This window comes from Ochotona princeps, chromosome 14, assembly GCF_030435755.1.
Source record: "Ochotona princeps isolate mOchPri1 chromosome 14, mOchPri1.hap1, whole genome shotgun sequence".
Classification (NCBI taxonomy): domain Eukaryota; kingdom Metazoa; phylum Chordata; class Mammalia; order Lagomorpha; family Ochotonidae; genus Ochotona; species Ochotona princeps.
Window position 1 is genome coordinate 28,843,952 of NC_080845.1, and position 22,528 is coordinate 28,866,479.

General features: G+C 46.6%; 1 protein-coding gene across 2 annotated transcripts; it reads left to right on the plus strand.

The window, feature by feature from the left end:
- The first annotated feature begins 297 nt into the window (after positions 1 to 297).
- HEMGN (hemogen) lies at positions 298 to 21,906 on the plus strand. Of its 2 annotated transcripts, XM_012925787.2 has the most exons (5): positions 298 to 450; positions 5,794 to 5,927; positions 9,615 to 9,708; positions 17,281 to 18,578; positions 21,763 to 21,906. In XM_012925787.2, the coding sequence occupies exons 2-5, from the start codon at positions 5,849 to 5,851 to the stop codon at positions 21,867 to 21,869; spliced, it is 1,578 nt and encodes a 525-aa protein (XP_012781241.2). In that variant the 5' UTR covers positions 298 to 450; positions 5,794 to 5,848; the 3' UTR covers positions 21,870 to 21,906. The 2 variants fall into 2 exon arrangements, with proteins under 2 accessions (XP_012781241.2, XP_058528479.1); XM_058672496.1 differs by lacking the exon at positions 298 to 450 and having other exon boundaries at positions 5,759 to 5,927.
- Positions 21,907 to 22,528: the final 622 nt, after the last annotated feature.

Below are 22,528 nucleotides of genomic sequence, written 5' to 3' on the forward strand. Positions count from 1 at the left end.
AAGATATGTACACCGAAACGGTGAAATAAGAAAACTTGTGCGATGTTTACCAACGAAGAGGTTCAAATCAAGTGTGATTATGACTCAGAAAGGAGAGATTACCCCTTGGTAGGAAAAGGCAGAAGAGTAGAATGGTTGAATCCATCAACTTCAGAATCAGAGGGTGGTTTTGAGCCTTAACTCTGCCATGTGGGAGCTCATGTGATGTAGGGTGTAACTTCTTCAAATGGCAATTTCAGTCCTAGTTGCCCTCTCTGTGGAAGGAGGGGAGTATTAGTGGGCAGGACAAATTGAAATGATGCATGTAAGGTGTCAGGCACCATTGTGAGTTTGCAGAGTGGCTCACATGTCATCAGCTCATCATGGTCATCGTCACTACCACCACCCAGGGCTTTGTGACGGAGGCACTCACTCTCTGGATGGGCAGAAGAGCACTGACCCAGCCAGAAGGTACGGAGAAGGGCTCTGCGGGCATTAGCCGGCTTAAGGCCTACAGGGAGGGCAAGCGGCTTGATTTAACTGCTATGCTGGTTAGTTTCAGGAGAGGAAGGGATGAGGAGATTGGAAAGTTGGCCTTTGCTGTCAAACTGAGACATGTGGCCCTCCTGTGCAGGCAACACTGAGACTCTGCAGGAGTCTACTTGGAGTGGTGACTGGTGCAGAACTAGCTAAAGGTGTGGTGTTCTGGCCATTTTGTAGGCGGGGCTGGGGAGGGTGAGGGGTGAAGGAAGGCAGGTACAGTTCTTCTAACACTTCCAAGGAGAAGTCTGGGATACAGAAAGTGGAAAAGGAACAGGGAATGATCAAGTGGGACATGGGTGGGATGAACTGGGTCATATGTATGTAGCCGGATCTGAGAGACAGGATGAGGTGGCAGAACAATGCCCATGACTTACCTCTGGAGGCCCAGAGCCTGGCGCCACGAGGTCAGCAGGGATAAATACAGGGAAGCCTCGTTTTAAGGGAAAGATAGCATTGCTTCGGCTGCGGTAAGTTAGAGGTGCGGTGGGCCATCCAGTAGAAAGTATCTCCCATATCCAAGGCGGGGAGGGGCCTACGTAGAGAAGCCTGTGGGGGAGGAAGAGGAGGAAGAAGAGGCAAAGAACACGTACCATAGAAACCCAGAGCAGGGCAAACTTTGAGGCGCAGAGGAGCGCTTGGACTAGTCATGAGCTGCAGAGTTTCAAAACAGAAGAAGCAATGACTGGATTTGGCCATTAGGAAATCATTGAAGACTTATGAGAGAATGACAGGCAAAAGACAAGATGAGGTCTCAGATGCAGAGGGATGACGTAGTGTGGGAAAGAAAAGGGGTACTGAGGATGCATGATGGGACCAGCAAGTTTAGGCACGGGAGGACACAGGGAGCTGGTAGTGGCTCGGAATGGGAGCGGCATTGTGCTTCCCCATGACCACTCACCAATGTTCATTCAGAGACATTTATTTGCTCACACTTTACACCACAGAAAGCAACATGGGTTGGAGGAGGCCAGAGGAGGGACTTTGGGACAAACCAGGTTGCACAGCCACAGCCATTCTCCAGCTATAGAACATGGTATCAGAGTTAGGGAGTGTCTGTTTTCCTTGAGACTGAGCTCACTTATCACGCATCAACAGGCTGGGAGGGGAATGAGAAACCCCACCTTCCGCATCCCCACACAGGGAAACAAAGCTTGCTCCATCCGTTGGAAAGGGATTTTGGAAAGGAAGGAAAACTTACGAACAATTGTGCCAAGTTGTCCTCCCCTTGAGTGTCCCACCTAAAAGAATTTTAGGCGACAGTGCCGAGGCATGTGTCCACGCAGTCCTCTGTCAGCACAATTCACACTGCATGACTGAGGCACTTCACACCTGCACAGTGCTCCTCGTTGTACAAAACAGTTTTCATGCTCTCTTTGTTCCCTGTTGAATCCCGCTGAGGCATGCCCTTCCTCTGATCCACAAGGGAAGAAGGACAGAAAAAATGATGTGATTTCCCCGCCCCCAGCTGGGAAATGGCAGAGTCCTGAGCCGTTTGCCATCTCCAGGGCAGGCTGTTGGTTACCACTCCCACAGTTTGTACAGTATGACACCTCAGCTGCAGCTTGTTTGACGCACCGAAGACTGACAGATCTCTCACAGCCCTGTGTGGGGAATCTCTGTGTTTGTCTTGATAGAGCCTAAAATGACATTAGCTATGGGCACTTGTATCAAATGGTCATGCTTTGGACTAAACAACATCCAGGACTCGGGCTGAGCTGTTTTCCCTGCACTCCCTTCTCTTCCCACATCACCAGGGGCCCCAGGGCAGGGGTTCTTAGCAGCGTGTTTCCCATCCTGCTCCCATCTGTCCAGTTTAATCAGGCTCTGAAATGCACACACAAGGCCATTGAGGCCTTACACCTGCTCCAATCAGCCAGAAGGCAGGACAGCACCTCCCTTGCCACTTCCCGCCCCAACCCCGCCCCATTCCTTCTGTGGTTTAATAAGAAAAGAAACAGACCTGGAGGTTGAAGGCTGAAGTTCCAGACTGATAAACCACGGGGCAAGCTACACAGCCTGCCTTATCTGGATTTGCTTGCCCAAGTCATTTAACCATTCCGAGCTCCACGGCATTGTTAACGACTGTTCTCAATCCTTCTGTTACTTTACCTAGTAGCCAAATTTGACACAGCTGTGCAGTGCCTGCTGCATGAGCTGTGCTTCCCACGTGGCTTCTGGGATACCATGTGTTGCTGCTTTCCCTCTGCCTCAGTAGCTGAGCCTTTGCTGCTTGCTGCCTAGAAGCGAGCTCCTCACGGTCCATGGCCAACCTGTTCCTCCCAGCTCTCCTTGTGTCCATTCTGACTCCATCCTGCCAGTTGCTTGTGTCAAAGCCCTGACTCTGTATTTCTCAACCCACCCCCCTTTGGGAAGTCCCCTGAGAAGTGGGCCCTTGGTTCACCAGCACCTTCCTCCAAGCTTTAATCACCCCCTACCTGGATCATTGTCTGTTTCCACTTCTGCCTCTGTTCCCCTAACACATGCCAGAACAATCTTTTGAACCTGTGCACCAGGTGTCACCACCACTCAGTTCTGGATCTTGCCAGGGTAAGAGTTCCTTTAATAACTCGCTCTCTGAACCCACCTCCCTTCCTCTTATCCACGGGACATTTGCTGGTGCCCTGCGCCTGTGCTGGCCTCACAGCACAGCTGGCCTCTGTCCCCCTTGGGTTCTGCTTACCAGTCACTGCATTTGTCAAAGCTGCTCTGATTAGGCCACTTAAAAATAGCAGCCACCACCAAGCTCCCCCTACCTCTTAATCCGATCGCTCCCAGTTCGATCTTTCTCCAAAGCACCTGTCAGCATCAGAGACATTAATATTTTATTGGCTTGCTTTTTGTTTATTCCCACCCACCCCCACCCCCTGCCATGAAAAGGTAAGCCCTAAGGGCAGGGGGAGGGGACTGCCTTGTGATTCTGTGTCTCCCACACAGAGGACGGTATTGGAAACAGAATGAGTGAAAGCAGAAAGAGCTCTGGAACAGATGATGGCATTCCTGTTGCTAAGGCTTAGCAGCTTCAGCTGCTCCGAGGGCTGGCCTGGCACACAGGGAGGAGGGAAGGCATTCGCCGGGGGCTCCTGGGGGTCAGGCCTCCCCCAAGAGCACACTACAGGGCTAGGAGGGTGACCCAGGAACTGCCATCTCGGAGTTTGTGGTATAGATGGAAGTTTCATGTATGGATGCAAACCGCTGTAGAACAAGACAGCATTTTAAAAAGTAACTGGTCCTTGCTGCCCAAGTGTTGGGGTTCAGTGATTCCGAGCGAGACTACAAAGCGAGATGATTTTATTTTCTTGTCTAAGGGGCAACCTCTTGCCATAAGCAAGAAGCGCCCCGAATGAAATAATCGTGGGGTTTTTATAGTAAAAGAATTAAAAGCTACGTGACAGCAAGTACATGATTAGGGGCTAGCAGTGACACAAAACAGAAAGCATGCGACAGGAATTTACAACATATAGGCTTGGGGGTCCTGATCATATCACTTCATCGCAGACAGTAATAAAATAGCATGCCTCGAAGGTAGCTGTCCTTCCCGCAAATTCAAAAACTCCAAGGTTCTCCCTATCTCCCGCCTGCCTCCTGGTCTTTCAGGAAACAGGAGCTTTGCTCATAACAGGATGCAGGTGTCTCTTTGGAGATTCCAGACTTCCAGGAGTACAGTCACCTTTATAATTAATCCTTTCACCTAAGATCTCACATTCTATCTAGTAAAAACTCCTGACATTTTCTACATAGAGAAGGGGCCATGGGCCACAGCTATAGTGTATGTCTGGGGTTATTCCTGTCCCAAATTCCCGCGTTGACCTGCTTATCATACCAGACACACCTTGCCCAACTTCCAATCTAGTTTGTTCCAGAATGTCTCTCTCCACTTGCCCTTCCAGTCGATATCACCTTCAGATGGCTGCTAACTTGAAACCCCACCCTCTGTGGGTTCCTCCGCTGCACTCTGCCTCCAAGATACAGGGATGGTGAAGCAGGGTTGGAATCAACTTAGGTTGTCACAGTTACGAAGAGTCTAAATACTATTCCCCTATGACAAGAGGTTCGTCTCCTGGAGCCTACAGTGGGCAGAGCTCAGGGACAGCCTAGCTCAGTAGATGGCACTCAGGGGTGTGTGGGGAAAATCTCTGGCTCTAGAGTCCTGAGTTTGAGAATGGGAACAAGGAATTCAGAGTCTATGATTCTGTCCCTGAGCCAGAGTGCATTACGAATTCTGCCTCTCCCAGGCTGGAACCCCGGCACCTGGGTGTGAGACCAGAGTGGGAGTCCCTGGTTCCTGGCTTCAGTCTGGCCCAGCTTGTATTGCAAGTGCCAAGTGTTCCTTACTAACCGAGCCTTCTGGGCCTCCTTGTCACCAACTCAGGTGGCATGGCCAAGGGGGGAGAAAGAACATAGTTCCTTTCATTTTGTCTTCATGCTTGGGACATAATGGGGGTGACTTTTAAAATTTGTTTTGAGTAAGAAATGCTTTCTGATCTTGCAGTGGAGTGGATTTCACTAGTTACTATCAGTCTGAATTCCTAATTTGGCTCTTGAGGTCCATGGGGAGTTTCCCAGCACACACATCAGGGCTTTCCATTGTTTCCCAAAGAAATCAATGTGGGGAGAAAAAGCCACATAGAGGAAATCCATGGAAGATTAATTTCACACACGCGTACACGAGTATAGCACTCTTGGTAATTTTCACATCCATCACTCACTCATATTTCCGCATTCACAAGAACTTGTACGAAGTAGGCGAGACAGCAATTATCTACTCACTTTGACAATGAGGAAAGAATGACAAAAAAGAAAGGTAACTCGACAGGGCTGTTGAATTTGTTGGAAGCTAGCCCTGGCATTCTTTCTGCATGCAGCCACCTTCATCTGTCAAAAGGACCCCACTTCCCTGCCCGGTCTGGCTCCCCGGCTCTGGGCCTCTGGCCCCTGGCCTCCGCGTCACGGCCTGGTTTGACACAGCCTTCGGGACAGGAGTCGCTTGGCAGCCTAAGGAATCCACACAGTTCCTGGCAGTCAGGCCCAAACGGCTGTGGCCCGAGGAGGCTGTGCTGCGGCCAACTGTGGCCGGGGGTTCCCTGTGTGCAGTGGCCCAGCCATTTCCCCTCCTCACACCTGTGCAGTGTGATAAAGCAAGCAGAATTAGCCGCAGCTGTGGTTCAGCCAGATAATGCTTTAGGCGGGAAGTCAAGTGACAAGTGGGCTTGTGTATGTGTGTGTTTTTTTTTTCCAATAAGCGTTAGTTGTTTTTTTGGTGTTTTCAAAAAGCTTTTAGGCTGCTGGTGGAAGGTCAGACCGAATACCAGGAAGGCAGTGCAGCAAGATGGACTTGGGGAAGGATGAATGTCATTTGAAACAGTGTGAGACACCTGACCCACATCGGAGAGAGACCCAGGCTCCAGGTAACGCAAGGGACCTGAAGGGGGTGGCTACTTGAAAGGACTGGGTCACAGGCACCTTCCTCTTCTTACTGGATCGGGCATGGAGTCTTTTCATATACTCTCATGTGCTAAGGTTCTACTAAGTCAGAGAAACCAAGGCAGCAATTCATAGTCCTTAATATGAAAAGCATGTGAAAGAAGAGCGGCGAAGGCAGTGGTGAATGAGCACATCCTACACTCTGGGATGGCGTGGTGGGACTTTCAGAGAGCTGGCGGTGATAGGTTAGGGAGAAGCAGAGCAGTGTTTCTGTATCTGACCACTGGTCTCTCACTCCTTGATCGGTCTTAAAATTAAAAGCACTATTTCTCAAAATGTTTCACCAAACCTTGGATCTTCAGATAGCTTAGGATCACGTTTTAGAACATTTTTGTTCCATGGATTTCTTTGGCATTCTGATTAACTTTTTTGTTTGTTTGTTTAAGATTTATTCATTTTTCTTGGAAAGGAAGATTTACAGAGGGAAGGAGAGAAAAAAAGATCTTCCATTTGTTGGTTCGCTCCCTAGATGGCCACAATGGCTAGGGCCAATCCAAAGCCAGGAGGAGCTTGCTCCAGGTCTCGCATGTGGATGCAGGGTTCCAAGGCTTTGGGCCATTCTCTGCTGCTTTCCCCAGGCTACAAGCAGAGAGCTGGAAGGGAAGTGGAGCAGCTAGGACATGAACCGGTCCCCATATGGGATCCCAGCACTGAAGGGGGAGGATTTAGTCAACTGAGCTATTGTGCCAGGCCGATTAACTGTTTGGTTAGCAAATAAAGCTAGCTATACAGGGTGTCTAGGGAAACAACTATTCTAAGATCACTTGGTATAATAAAACTGTGTGGGACCAATATTGTAGCATAGTGGGTTTTTTTTTAAAGATTTATTCATTTTATTACAGCCAGATATACACAGAGGAGGAGAGACAGAGAGGAAGATCTTCCTTCCGATGGATGATTCACTCCCCAGTGAGCCGCAATGGGCCGATGCGCGCCGATCCGAAGCCGGGAACCTGGAACCTCTTCTGGGTCTCCCATGTGGTGCAGGGTCCTAAGGCATTGGGCCGTCCTCAACTGCTTTCCCAGGCCACAAGCAGGGAGCTGGATGGGAAGTGGAGCTGCCGGGATTAGAACCGGCACCCATATGGGATCCCGGGGCTTTCAAGGCGAGGACTTTAGCCGCTAGGCCACGCCGCTGGGCCCTGTAGCATAGTGTTTTAAGATACCACCTGTGATGCAGACACCACATATGGGTGCCAGTTCATTTCCAGGCTACTTTACTTCCAATCCAACTCCCTGATAACGTGCCTGGAAAAACAGTGAGCATGGCCCAAGTGCTTGGGCCCTTGACACTCATGTGGGACACTTGGATGAGGCTCCTGCCTCCTGGCTTTGGCCTGGTCCAGCCTTGGTTGCTGCAGTCATCTGGGGAGTAAACCAACAGATAAGAAGCTCTCTCTAACTCTGTCTTTCAAATAAATAAGCACAATATATGAAAAAAACAAAAGAAATACTGCAATATAGTAAGATAAAATGGCTTTAGTAACTCATGGAAAATGGAATTACAAGCTAATGTACAAGTTCTATCTTGTATTTGTACTTGTTTACAAATGCACTAAGTAATACAATGAAGTGGTGGCTCTAGTAATCATGGTATTAAAGTAGCCACCCGGTAGATAATATTTTAAGGTATCTGTCACAACTAAAATGTGACAGGAAAAAAAACCGTGATTTCCTTTGGAGACAAAATTTGCCTACTGCTAAGCCACTATGGTTTCTTTTTTTTTTTTTTTTTAAAGATTTATTTATTTTATTGCAAAGTCAGATGTACAGAGAGGAGGAGAGACAGAGAGGAAGATCTTCCGTCCGATGATTCACTCCCCAAGTGACCATAACGGCCAGTACTGCGCCGATCTGAAGCCAGGAGCCAGGAGCTTCTTATGGGTCTCCCACGCAGGTGCAGGGTCCCAAGGCTTTGGGCTGTCCTCAACTGCATTCCCAGGCCACAAGCAGGGAGCTGGATGGGAAGTGGAGCAGCCGGGATTAGAACCGGCACCCATATGGAATCTCGGCGCGTTCAAGGCAAGGACCTTAACCATTACACTATCATGCCGAGCCCACCACTACAGTTTCTTAGCCGTGTGCATCATGGAGGTAAACTGTAATTCTAAGTAGAAGTTGGCCAGAATACAGGTGTTGGTTCTTCCCCATGAAGAACCAGACCAGTGGGGCCATCCAAGGGACATGTGCTGTGCTTGGGAAGTCCCAGGGCAGGTCTGTGCCACACCACAGGCTTAACAGGTTCTGCTTGGAGAGCCAGGAACTCATACCAAACTCTGCTGGCAGCAGAGACTTCTGGAGAACACTTATTAGTTTTAAGAACTTGAAGAAAGCCTGCCCTCAGGTTGAGAAATCCAAAAGAAAAAAAAAACCAAAAACAAACAAAAAAACACAACAAGTTAGGAAGCAAAGAATGCGCTCCTGAGGGTTTTGTTATGCAAGGCAAGAAGCAACTGGCAAGAGCCTGTGTGCTCAGCCAAGGGGGATGGATGGCCGCGTCAGTGAGAACAGGTCAGCTGGGGTGAGTACTGCACTTCAGTACAGTGGTCATTATGCAGACAGTGCCATGGGAAAGTTTTGGCTAGAATGTTGGGTTCAGAAAGATAAGATCAGGGCATATGACCTCACAACGTGCAGGAACTGGTTGGAAATGAAGACTCAAGATGAAAACAGGTTATCATTATCAAACAGAGCATGCTTGAGCTTTTAAAAAACTTGTTCCGGGCCCGGTGGCATGGCCTAGCGGCTAAAGTCCTCGCCTTGAAAGCTCCGGGATCCCATATGGGCGCTGGCTCTAATCCCGGCAGCTCCACTTCCCATCCAGCTCCCTGCTTGTGGCCTGGGAAAGCAGGCCACAATGAGGACGGCCCAATGCACTGGGACACTGCACCCGCGTGGAAGACCCAGAAGAGGTTCCAGGTTCCCGGCTTCGGATCGGCGCGCACTAGCCCGTTGCGGCTCACTTGGGGAGTGAATCATCGGACGGAAGATCTTCCTCTCTGTCTCTCCTCCTCTGTGTATATCTGGCTGTAATAAAATGAATAAATCTTTAAAAAAAAATACTTGTTCTGTATGTAAAAAATACTTTGAATAAATGAACAGGTTAAAAGCTCACTTTTTTTTGGTACAAAAACTATTTCTGAATAGGTCTCTAACTTCTCTTTTTGAGAAAGATTTATGTATTTGAAAGAGTAAGGGAGAAAGAGATCTTCCATCTGCTTGTTCACTCCCCAAATAACTGCGACAGCTGGGGCTGGGCCACACCAAGCCCTGGAGTCAGGCACTTCATCCTAATCTCCCACGTGAGTGGCAGGGACTTATGCACTTGAACTATCATCTGCTACTTCCCAGGCACATTAGCTGGAGTTGGATGGGAAGTCGAGCGGCCAGGGCTTAACCTGATGTACCATAATGCTTAGCCCATCTCTGACTTTTTCATTCAACACTGTCGCCTGAATGTCTGCTTCCAGGATCTCTCTAGTGCTGCAAAGATAAATTAAGGCTGGCCATTGTCCTCAAAAAGCTGGGAGAACAATCCAGTACAGGGCATCCTACCACTTTGCCAGTAACGCCGTGGCTCATCACATTGTAACCACCTTCTTATTCCACAGTAATCACTGGAACCTGGATTTTACGAAACAGAGAACAACTCCGAAAAAGAAAAGCGGAAGCACAGGAGAAGCAAACTTCGCAATGGCTGCTAGGGTATGGTTGCCACAGGGGAGGGGCTGCCACTTAGGGGACATGTGTGACATGCCCAGCAGTGCTGCACACTGGCTCACACTCTGTCTCATCCTTTCTGCACTCCCAAAAACCAGGCTGTGACATTCGTTTTTTGTAAGAAAAAGAAACAAGGTCTCTGGTGGGTGAAGCTGTGCAGGGAAATGGTGGGAACAGAGCTTTATGCAAGCTCTCCCTCTTTTAAAAAAAAATATTTATTTTTATTGCAAAGTCAGATATACAGAGAGGAGGAGAGACAGAGAGGAAGATCTTCTGTCAGATTATTTACTCCCAAGTGGCCATAATGGCTGGAGCTGAGCCAATCTGAAGCCAGGAGCTTCCTCCAGGTCTCCCACGCGGGGACAGGATCCCAAGGCTTTGGGCCGTCCTCAACTGCATTCCCAGGCCACAAGCAGGGAGTTGGATGGGAAGCAGGGCTGCCAGGATTAGAACCGGCGCCCATATGGGATCCCGGGGCATTCAAGGTGAGGACTTTAGCTGCTAGGCTACCACACCAGACCCGTCAGCTATCTTCTAAGCAGCTGGGATTTCACTGCTGTGGACATATGGCCATACCAGCACTTCATTGCTTGAGGGTAGGAAACCCCCAAGAGTCTGCTCCAAGCTTCTATGGGTAAAATATCTGCTCAGAGAGTAGGATTGACTCTCTGAAGATTCATTTACTCATTTATATTTATTGGAAAGGTAGAGTTACATAGAGACAATCTTCCATCTGCTGGTTCTCTCCCTGAGTTGCCTAAATGGATAGGGCTGGGCCAGGCTAAAGTCAGGACACCGGAGTTTCTTTCACATCCTCCATGTGAGTGCAGAGACTCAAACATTTAGCCATTTTCAATTGCTTTCCCAGTTGCATTAGCAGGGAGCCGGACTGGAAGTGGAGTAACCTGGTCTCAGCTGATGCTCATATGGGATGCTGAACATTGCATTCTACAGGTTAATCTGCTGAGCTGAGGCACCAGCCTCTGGTGGTTCTGAATTCTTAAACTCAGGGGGGTGGTGCAGGAAGTCACTTGTGTATTTGTTCTTTTTGTTTGTTTTTTTTTGTTTTTAGATTTACTTAGTTTTATTGGAAAGGCAGATTTACAGAGAGGAGAGATAGGAAGAGCTTCCATCTGCTGGATCACTCCCCAAGTGGCCACAACAGCTCGAGCTGAGCCGATTCGAAGCCCTAGGATGAGTTTCTTCTAGTTTTCCCACGTGGGTGTAAGTTCCAAGGCTTTGGGTCATCTACTGCTTTCCTAGGCCACAAGCAAGGGAGCTGGAAGGGAAGTGCAGCCAGGACATAAACCCCGTTAAGGGGTATCATAATACCTTAAGGGACCCCAGCACTTGGAGGTGGATGACTAGCCTGTTGAGCCAGCATGCTGGGCCCTGGAAGTCACTTATGTTAAACCCAGAGAGGGAGCACAGGAACATGAGTATCAGTCATGCAGCTTCCATACAGAACATGACTGTGACATCTGGAACCTATTGCTTGCAGAGGGAGAAGGGGAGTGCACAAACAGTGCTCATCTAAGTCAGAGTTCCCCAGCCCCAGGGCTGTTGATGTGAGCAGGATGCTTTCCTGTTGTGGAAGGCCGTGTTTGCTGTTGTAGAGGCTCAGAAGAGTTTTCTGGCCTCCCGATGCCCACAGCACCTACCTGCTCCCACTGCACTGTGGCTAGTCAAATATCTCTGGATTCTGTCCAGTGTCTTCTTGGGTCAAGTGGAGGCAAGTGAAATCTGGCCCAGTTGAAAACCACTGGGGCTTTCCCACTCTTTTCTCCCTTACTGCAGTCCTGTCTGTTCTGCTCTGACAGATGTCTCTAGAACACTGATTGGCTTACAAGCAGTTGGTGGGTGAGAGGATGGTATCAGTCCAGGGTGGAAGTTGTTGGCTTAAGTGTTTTCCTATGAAAAAGGAGCTGGACTAGCAGGACTAGGATTAGACCTCTGGCAGGCTCCTGTGTAGCCTGCATCCAGGGCCTCTGCCAGCCCGGGGATGAGCTGCACCAGGCTCACAAAGCTGTCCACTATGTAGCAAATGGCACTTCCTCTTGTGCCCCACTTGGTGGCTCAGCATCTGCAAGCCTGCAGTGATGCCTGGCTGTTTTTCATTTCACTCTGCCAGCCTCCAGTCTCTCTGAGCTGCCTCCCAGGACCATCCAAGCAATTAGCAATGGCTGTTTGCATAAGATCTCAGTGTTTTGTCCCAGGCATGTACTGTTTTATAGCAGAATCTTCCAGGCTGGGATCCTGTGGCAGGTGATGAAGAGTCACCAATGAGCTCCCAAAGGTTCATACCCACTGAACAACCTCTCACATTGACTTAACTTTCCAAGAACTAGCCTGCAGGGAAAGAGAGCATGCATTTGCCTGGCGTGACTCTGGATTTTTCTGGGCTAATTTCTGTTCCTTTCTGGGCCTGGTTCATGAACTCTGGCCCTGTGGATGGAGCTAGCCTTGCCATTCCGCCAGAGTGAATTTGCTAAGCTTACTGGCTTGAGGAATTCACTAATGTAGACAGCACTTGGTGAGCCTCTCGTCCATTGGCTGGACGTGCTCTGGTGATGCACCTTAACTGTGGGCTGCGCCCTCTCTTCTCACTGCAGTGAAACCTTGGTAATTTCACAGAGAAGCAGCAGAGAGCAAGCGCCAGGAGCCTTGGCTGTTAAAGCCAGAATCACTAGACTTGAATCCTGGCTCCCCCATTCCCTAGCCACTGGCCTTGGTCCAGTTACACAGCTTCTCTGTGCCTTAGTCTTGTCAACTGCAAATGGAGAGAATAGTACCTCCCGAATATATTGAGAAGGTTCTATGAGCTATCCAAAGAGCTAAACTACTAGAAGGTGTCCTAGCTGACACATAGGAAGCACTTATGTTTCTTATGTTAATATTAGAGATAGTATTTTATGCCATATTTAAATGATTTGTTCATGAAAGTGATATAAAATTCTAAGAATCACCGTACGAAGTGAGGAACAAGAGATATTACTTGCCTCACTTAAGAAGGAACAGAGGCGAGGAGAAGGTGAGTACCCACAATCAGGAGAGTTAGGGTCACCTAGAAAGGTTTGATTTTTTTGAGAAACTGCCAGGAAATACTTGAGTCATTAGATTAGTCAGATCTACTCATAAGTAGAATTGTATAACTAGTTGTTTAGTGCTTGATATCCAGGGGTGAAAATACGTGTTTCTGAAGAACTTGGCTCTCTCTTCTTTTTTGGTGACCTGACAATTATAAGCACTTGCTAATTCATCTCGTTACCTTGGTTACTTTGAGTGATGGTTTACAGTGCTGAGTATATATTCATCATATTCAAATTTCATTGTTTTTTTTCTCTTTCTCCTTTTAAAAAGATTCATTTATTTGAAAGGCAGAGTTACACAGAGGGGAAGACAGATAGGAAAGGAAAGTGATCTTCCATCTGCTAGTTCACTCCACAATTGGCCACCATGGTTAGAACTGGGCCAGGCTAAAGCCTGGAGCCTAGAACTTCATCCAGGTCTCCAAAGTGTATAGCAGGAACCCAGGAATATGGGCCATCTTCCTCTGTTTTTCCTGGTGCATTAGCTGGGAGCTGGATGGCAAGTGGAGCAGCCAGGACTCAAACCTGGGCTTTTAAAGATGCTGGCCCAATAGGTGGCAGCTAAACCCACTCTGCAGCAATGTTGGCCCCTCTGCTTGCTTAGTGTTTATTTACAGATTTATTTACTTTTATTGGAAAGTCAGGTTTACAGAGGGGAGAGACAGACAGAAAGGTCTTGTGTCTGCTGGTTCACTTTCCAAGTGGTCAGACAACAGCCAGAGCTGAGCCGACCCAAAGCCAGGAGCCAGGAGCTTCCTCCGGGTCTGCCATGCAGGACAGGGCCCCATGGACTTCAGTCATCCCCCACTGCTTTCCCAGGCCACAAGTGGGGAGCTAGATGGGAAGTGGAGCAATTGGAACATGAAACATTGCCTATATGGGATCCCAGTGTTCACAAGGCAAGGACTTTAGCTACAAGGCTATCATGTGAGGCCTTAGTGTTTGTTTATTTATTTTTAAAATTTATTTATTTTTTGCGCAGGCATGATGGCTTGGCAAGATAATCCTCTGCTTGAGGCACCAGGATCCCATGTAGGCACTGGTTTGAATCCTGCCTACTCCAGTTCTGATCCAGTAACCCTGCTAATGCCTAGGAAAGCAGCAGAGGACAGCCTCAGGACCCTGCACCCACGTGACAGACCCAGTAAAAGCTGGGCCAGTTAGTAGCCAGGAGCTTCTTGGGCTCCCATGTGGGTACAGGGACCCAAGGCCTTAGGCCATTCTCTCCTGCTTTCCCAGGCCACCAGCAGGGAGCTGTATCAGAAGTAGAGCATCCAAGACTGTCACCAGCACACATGGGATGCCAGTGCCCCAAGGAGAGAATTAGCTTGTTATGCTACTGTGTTGGCCCCCTGGTATTTATTTATTTATTGTGCTTTTCCACACATACCTTTTCAATATTTATTTCACACTGATTTTGGCAAGGTCTTCTTTTAAAAAGCTTTTCGAGTTTGGAAAATTTTAAGCATATGCAGAAGCAGAACAGGATATACATGTTTTAAGTGTGCAAAAATGGTGAGAACTATGAGAAATATTTTTAAAATTACTGGTTGTATCTCCAAAGAATGTCTAGTTTATCAAAGACGCAGCTTCTTTAAAAACAGCTGCAGCGTGAGGCAGCTTAAATTCCTTCAGCATCGTCCTCACACGTACAGGAGCACTAAGCTGAGAGAACATTTCCCTCTGGTCTGTGAGCGAAAGCTCCATGGAGCAGGTAGTCTGGAACAGTGTTTCAGTAGGGTTAGAAAAATGATGAAATGCTTATTTATAGAACACTCCTCCCGCCCCTCCCCTGCCCATCTGTATTAGCCATCTGTATTTGGTTCTATTTGCAATGCCTACCAATTTGTCATTGGCTGCAATTTCCTTGCCATCTTTTCCTCTTCTAGATCATCCATCTATTAAATAGGAACAGAGAGAACATGGCCTCTGTGCCTTTCCCACCAGGCTTCCAGAAGGGCCGCAGCCTTTGACACAGCGTGCACTGTCCTTTATTTGGTGCAGCTACTTAGCATTCTTTGTTCAAAATACTGTATTAGATAAGCCAGCCATGCGTGAGAGTATTTCAGAAAGTTTGTGGGAAATGGAATTAAAAGATGAGCATATTCTGGCAGACATACACAAAGAATCCATGCATGCAAGAGGTTTTCACAAAGTTCATGGGAAACGGATATTATGGAAAAACCATGCATGGGTTTTTGCATCTAAAGAAACTTACTTGGGGAGTGTGGGGGGTGGGAAGGTAGGAATCCCAGACTCTATGGAATTGTACCATAAAATTAAAAAAATAAAAATAAATAAATTTATCTTTAGGTTACCTTTTCCATGAACCTCTTGATATGCCCTCCTATATCATACTGCCTAACAGATTAGGAGACTTGTCTAGACTGTAGATCTAGAAATCTGTTGGATCAGTTTATCCAGAGAATAGCTGGTGAACTTCACAGACAAAACCCAGACTAATGTACAAAGCAGATTGCCAGTCTCATTTTGAACTGTCTCGGTTCCAGTTCTGGCTCTGCTTCCAATCCAAATTCCTGCTAATGGGCACCTGGGGAGGCAGCAGATGGTGGCTCAAGTACTTGGGTTTCTGCTGCCCACACAGTGAGAGCTGAATTGAAGTCGGAGGATCCTGGCTTCAGTCTGGCACAACCCTGACCATTCCACCAATGGTTGAAAGATATCTTCTGTCTGATTTGTGTGTGTGTGTGTGTGTCTCTGACTTCTAAAAAAGATGCTGTTGTGGGCCTGGCACAATGGCTCAATGACTAAATGGCTACCTTGCAAGCACCAGGATCCCATATTAGCGTTGATTCGTGTCCTGACTGTTCCACTTCCCATCTAGCTCCCTGCTTGTGGCCTGGGAAAGCAGTCGAGGACGGCCCAGAGCCTTGGGACCCTGCACCCATGTGGGAGCCCCTGAAGAAGCTCCTGACTCCTGGCTTCAGATGGGCTCAGCTCCGGCTGTTGCGGCCACATGGGGAGTAAATCATCGGATGGAAGATCTTCCTCTCCATCTTGTATCTCCTTCTCTGTGGAAATCAGTCTCTACAATAAAAACAAATTTAAAAAAAAGCTGTGTCAAAATGTAATTAAGGGACCAAAGCTGCAATGCAATACTTTGTCCACTGCTTCCAACACTGCCATCCGTATCAGAGTGCCACTTTGAGTATCAGCTGCTCTGCTTCTAATCCAGCCTCTTGCTGTTGTACCTGGGAAGGCAATGGAAGACAGCCTAGTTGCATAGATCCTTGTCACCTGTGTGGAAGACCAGGCTGCAGTTTCTGGCTTCAGCCTGGCCCAGACTTGGCTGTTGTGGTCATTTAGAGTGAAGTAGTACATGGAGGCTCTCTCTCTCTTCATCTGTTTCTCTCCCTTTCTGTTTGTTGCTATGGCTTTCAAATCAATCAAGCAATCAACCAATTCTCTTAACACAGATAAGCAAAATTAAAATATAATTTTGCTGCAAACTTTTTTGAAATCTACAGTTTCTTCATTATATGCATTTTAAGTGAAACTTTTAAAAAAGATTTACTGTAATTGGAAAGGCAGATTTATAGAGAGAAGGAGAGACAAGATGGAGAGAAAGACCTTCCATCCACTGGTTCACTCACTGAGTGGTTCCATGATCGGAGCTGAGCCCAGCTGAAGCCAGGAGTCAAGAGCTGCTTTTGAGTCTTCTATGTGGGCGCAGGGTCCCAAAGCTTTTGAGACATTCTCCACTGCTTTCCTAGGCCATAAGAAGGGAGCGGGATGGGAAGTGGAGCAACAGAGATACAAACTGGTGCCCATACATGATCCCAGTGCTTGCAAGTGGAGGATTAGCCAATCAAGCTATCATGCTGGGCCCCACTGGATACATTTTAAATGGAACTTTTAAAAGAAAAAAAAAAAAAGAAAGAAACTTCTAAAAGTATCCTCCTATATGCTGCCACACATACACTTCACACTCACCATGAGCTTCTTGCAGAGCAAGGCACTGAGGAGCATTGCTCATCTTGACAGTGAGGAACATCTGGCACTGCTCTTTCATTTTAGAAACAAGAAGACTGGGCCCGGTGTGGTAGCCCAGTGGCTAGTGTTCTCACCTTGCATGCACCGGGAGCCCGTATGGGCACTGGTTCTAATCCCAGCAGCTCCATTTCCCATCCAGCTCCCTGCTTGTGGCCTGGGAAGCAGTCAAAGATGGCCCAAAGCCATGTGGGAAACCTGGAAGAAGCTCCTGGCTTTGAATCAGCTCAGCTCCTGCCGTTGCATTAATTTGGGGAGTGAATCATCAGAAGAAAGATTTTTCTCTCTGTCTCTCCTCTCTGTGTATCTGACTTTCCAATAAAAATAAATAAATCTTAAGAAGACGAAGGTCCAAAGAGATTGGGACTGTTTAAGGTCGTGCAGTGTGACTGTTATTACAAGCATTTATTTGAAGTCTGTAGCTCCTCTAATGACACTATTTCTGATCTCTCCTCAGAGAACAGAAAAAACGCAAGTGGCAGAAAACAGAGAAAGGAAATCCAAGGGGCAGAAGGAGACAACAAAATACAAAGCAGAAGGGGGATCCCCAGTCACAGACAGAAGCAACAGAGAAAGTCTTGACTCCCTTAGAGAAAGACACTGAGCCTCCTACAAGTGTGACAGAAGCCCCTCCTTCAGGGCTCTCCCCACAGCAAGTTGTGCCTGAGGAGCATCTTCCTGAAACATGCAAAGAAAGCAATAGGCCCTGTGCACATCCCTCTGAGTACCAAGAAATAGTGGTACAAAGCAACGCTTCCAAGATATGCCACAATATGGTCGAAGCTGAAGACTCTTCTAAAATGGACCAAGAAACAGGTGTACTTCAAGACCAGTCTTCTAAAGCACACCCAGATACAGTGGAACCTCAAGCACCATTTCCACCTATGTGCCAAGAGGCAACTGTATTTCAAGACCAGCCTTGCAACGTGCACCCACACAAGGGTAAGCCTGAAGATCTCTCTCCTAAAATGTGCCCAGAGGCAATCACACCCCAAACTCTTCCTTCCACACCATCTGAAGACACAGCTGGCCTGGAAGGATGCTCTCCTGAAGCATTGCCCAAACCAGATGTGCCCCAGGACTGTGTCCTTGACGCATACCCTGAAACAGCTGGACCTGAGAAAGTCGGTTCTGAAACAGATCAAGGGATCACTGACACCAAAGGCTTCTTTCCTACAGCTGTGCCTAAAGATCTTTCTACAAAAATATACCAAGAAGCAGTTGAACCTGAATACTTGTCTGATAAAACGGGTGAAGAAATTGCTGTACCTGAAGCCCCCTCACATAAAACAATGCAAGAAACATCTGCTTCTGAGGGATATCCACCTGCAATAGATCAAGAGATACCTGAACCTAAAGAAGATGCCCCTGAAACATACCAAACCACTCCTGTGTCTGAAGAATATCCACCTGCCACAGATCAAGAGACACCTGAGCCTGAAGACGATGCACTTACCACAGGCCAAGAGACACTGGGGCAAGAAGATGATGCACCTGAAACATATCAAACAACTCCTATGTCTGAGGAATATTCACCTGCCATAGGCCAAGAAGTATCTGGTCCTGAAGAATATTCACCTGCTATCGACCAAGAGACACCTGGGCCTGAAGACCTCTCTGTTAAGACGCACAAAAACAAGGAGGAGGTGCCTAAAGAATGCTTTCCAGCCTCATCCCAAGAAACAGGTGGGCCTGATGCTCAGGCTGCTGGAGCATACCAGGAAGATGCCATGGATGTGTACACTTTTCCTCAAGGTAGGACTGCTTACTGGTTTTCCCCAGTGATAAACAACCTCCTTTGTAGATCCCTAGTGATCTATCTATGATTAGCATAGGCGACTTGGAAGCATGAAATATTTTTCATGCGGCCAACATCCTACTTGGAACATATACAAAACATTAAGAGAAAATAATTTGAAATATAAACATGTATAGTAGGTATGTCTTATTTTGGGAAGTTATAGTCACTGAAATGAATATATTCTAAAGGACAATTAAGGGTAGATGAATAAGGTTATTCTGGGAAATTAGATTTTCTTCATGAACCAGAAGCAAATAAATTAATGGAGCAGACAAGGTGCCAAGAGAAATGCAAATGTAGACAGCACTGTCCCGTTAGCAGGGACCTCCGTCCTGTAGGGCTTACCAAGTTTACCAACACTCCTTTCCATTTCAACATTTCTTCTGGAAGAGCTTTGTCCTAAGTGCGGAATTTTGAAGACAAACCGAACCTTCTTTAATTTGACTTGCTTCAGAGATCTGAGGGCCTTTTGTTTGTCTAATGCTGTGGACAACTAAGAAATGGTCTAAGCCTATCAGACCACAGACTTTGGGAAATCGTTTCCTGAAGAAATCCCATTAGTAGCTTACTTACTCATTTTCCTAAAAAATGAGGCCAACAAAAACAGGGTGTGTGGTGACTTGCAAGTATCACAGGATTTGAGGAAATGGCTCAGCAAAATAAATTACCTTAGAAAGATGTAGGAAGTACTGTTGGGAGACAAGTATTTGGTGCAGTCTTTAGGACCCTGCATGTACGATGCCCATAGTCCAAATCCAAGAGCTTGCATCAAGTCCCAGCAACTCTGTTTTCCATTCAGCTTCCTGCTCAGGGGAACCTAATAGGCAACCAGTTGGCTCAAATCCTTGTGTCCCTGCCACCCACATAGGAGATCTGGATGGAATTCCTGGCTCCCAGCTGTGACTTCTGTGAGAGGAAATCAACAGATGAACATTGCTCTCCACTCTGTTTCTTTGCCTTTCTAAAAAAGGGAAAATTTTACCAAAAAACAATGGCTTGCATGACAGTGCCTTGATTTCTAGCAGTTTCAGTGTGAACCCAGCAAGGTTAACACGGACAGTTACTGCTCATTTCATTTTTGGGTTTGTTTTATCAAACAAATGGGAATGGTCATATAAGTCTTTTGCTGATAATAAGTGCTCGTCACAATAAAGTGATACAAAAGTCAACTAAATTCCTCTGTAAAAACATCTATTGCCAATTCCCCAATGTTAAGGTTTTAACAAGTGAGATAATACAGTACACTCTTTTGTGCAATTTTTAAAAAAGTACAACATATATGAATGTCGTAGCTATCTTACTTTCTAAAAATATTTATTTTTTGAAAAGCAGAATTATGGTTGACATGTACAGAGAGACAGAGATCTTTCATTCACTGGTTTAGTCCCCAAATGGTTGCAACAGCAGTGCTGGGCTAGGCTGAAGTCAGGAGTCAGGAGCTTCTCTTCTTTTTTTTTTTAATTATTTTTTAATAATCTTACTTAGTTTATTGGAGCTTCTCTTCTTCAAGTCTCCCACATGGGTGTCTGGTGCTTTCCCAGGCACATGAGCACAAAGCACATTAAATTGGAAGTGGAGCAGCCAGGACTCAAAAATCCGCATCCATATGGGATGCCACTATTGTAGTCAGTGGCCTACTCTGCCCCACAACTCTCGCCCCTGTGATATATATATTTTGATAACACTTTGTTGCTATGAATTGTATTATATGTATGTTCAACAATTTATTCAATCAGTTCCTATATTGATGAACACTTAGTTTACAGCTAAATCTTACTACCACAATACTATATGTACATCAGTGCGAATAAAATTTAACATTTATGTTATTTTATATGACAAACACTGTCTTAAAAGGAGAAACAGAAAGATCTTCCATCTGCTGGCTCACTCCCCAAGTGGCCGCAACAGCCGAAGCTGAGCTGATATAAAGCCAGGAGCCAAGAGCTTCTTCCACGTCTCCCATGTGGGTACAGGGTCCCAAGGCTTTGGGTCATCCTCAACTGCTTTCCCAGGCCACAAGCAGGGAGCTGGACGGGAAGTGGAGTAACCAGAACATGAACAAGAGTCCATCTGGGATCATGGTGCTTGCAACGCAAAGATTTAGCCACTGAGCCATCATACCAGGCTCTAAAGGGTACTACATTTAAAACCGTGGACACATTGTTAGGCTAGACTCCAGAAATATCACAACTCACACAGTCCAGCAGGGTTTTTTTTTAAGATTTATTATTTATTTTTATTACAAAGTCAGATACACAGAGAGGAGGAGAGACAGAGAGAAAGATCTTCCATCCAATGATTCACTCCCCAAGTGACTGCAACAGCCGGTGCTGCACCAATCTGAAGCCGGGAGCCAGGAGGTTCTTCTGGATCTCCCACATGGGTGCAGGGTCCCAAGGCTTTGGGCCGTCCTCGACTGCTTTTCCAGGCCACAGGCAGGGAGCTGGATGGGAAGTGGAGCAGCTGGGACTAGAACTGGCTCCCATATGGAATCCCGGTGTGTTCAAGGCGAGGACTTAAGCTGCTAGGCCACGCTACCTGGCCCATAAGTTTGTATATGTACCATTCTCCCTGCAAAGACACTTGCCAGCACTGCATATGATGACATTTGGAAAATCTTTGTACATTTATGAAGTTAAAAGAGAAACTTACCCAAGTGTTTCAATTTACACTATGTTGATTATTTATGCTCTTAAACATTTTTCCACAAATTGGAATGTTGTTTTGAGCATTTCCTATTTTAATACTTGTCCCATGTCCAGTTTATGACACTGTTTTTATCACAAGAGTTTTTCAAAAAAATGTGGTAAATGCTTCTCTAGTTGTTTGTGGCTTCATTATGTATCTGGTAGGTTTCACCACACAGATTCTTATATTCTCACATAATGAATATGTCAAATTTTTCTCTATGACTTGTGGATTCTGTGTCTCACTAGAACCCAAGGATGGGAAAAGCACTAGTATTTCTGCATCATCTGTGGTATTTCATTTAAACCTAATCCATCTGCACTTTGCTTGCATGTGTGGTGTGAGGTGGAGTATCTCCTACCTCCCCCTCCCTGCCCCTGAAATGGATGGTCAGTGGTCCCAATGGCATTTATTGAATCTAGTTTTGTATTCTATTTGATTTTTTAGAAATGAAAGAAGAAGCCCCAGAAGCAGCAGCAGACACGGCGGCTGTACCCAACATCGCTCAAGAGATTCGGCCAGAAAATGACATCTATAGTTACGTTTTATTCTAACAGTGCTCAACGATAAAGTTGCAGTCCAATGGAATAATCTGGGTAGTTGGTGTGATTTTTCTCAAGATAGCCTTTTCTATAAGGTTCATTCATTTTTACCTTACCTTCTCCCCATTTATAAGCTGTATATGAAAGAACATTTTTTAAGCTCTGTTGCATAAACAAATATCCCACTTTGTGTGTGCGCATGTGTGGGGTGTGTGTGTGTTGGGGGAGGAGAAGAGATGGATAAGGGAAGGGAAAAAGGGCTGAATTTTTGAGTTTTTTCTCTATTTATTTAACTTTTAAGATTGGATAAGTGGTTAATCTGTAAACTTAAAAAATGGGGAGTACATAACTTTCTTTTACACTTTGTTTAATGTAACAATAAACATAATCTTATTCAGGCTAAGTTGGCTCTTTAAGGTTAAGAATTCTCACTCATGGACCTGGTGCAATAGCCTAGAGGCTAAATCCTTGCCTTCTGTGTGCCTGGATCCCATGTGGGCACTGGTTCTAATCCCGCCAGCCTTGCCTCCCATCCAACTCCCTGATTGTGGCCTGGGAAAGCAGTCAAGGAAGGCCCAAAAGCCTTGGGACCCTGTACCCACATGGGAGACCCAGAAGAAGAAGCTCTTGGTTTCTGGTTTTACATCAGCACAGTTTTGGCCATTGTGGTC

What these genes read in the sequence shown, in the direction of transcription:
- HEMGN (XM_012925787.2), top strand. Translation starts at nt 5,849, where the DNA reads ATGGACTTGGGGAAGGATGAATGTCATTTGAAACAGTGTGAGACACCT. An exon ending in GAGAGAGACCCAGGCTCCAG is followed by an intron (nt 5,928 to 9,614) that starts GTAACGCAAGGG and finishes CTTATTCCACAG; the next exon opens with TAATCACTGGAACCTGGATT. An exon ending in ACTTCGCAATGGCTGCTAGG is followed by an intron (nt 9,709 to 17,280) that starts GTATGGTTGCCA and finishes ATCTCTCCTCAG; the next exon opens with AGAACAGAAAAAACGCAAGT.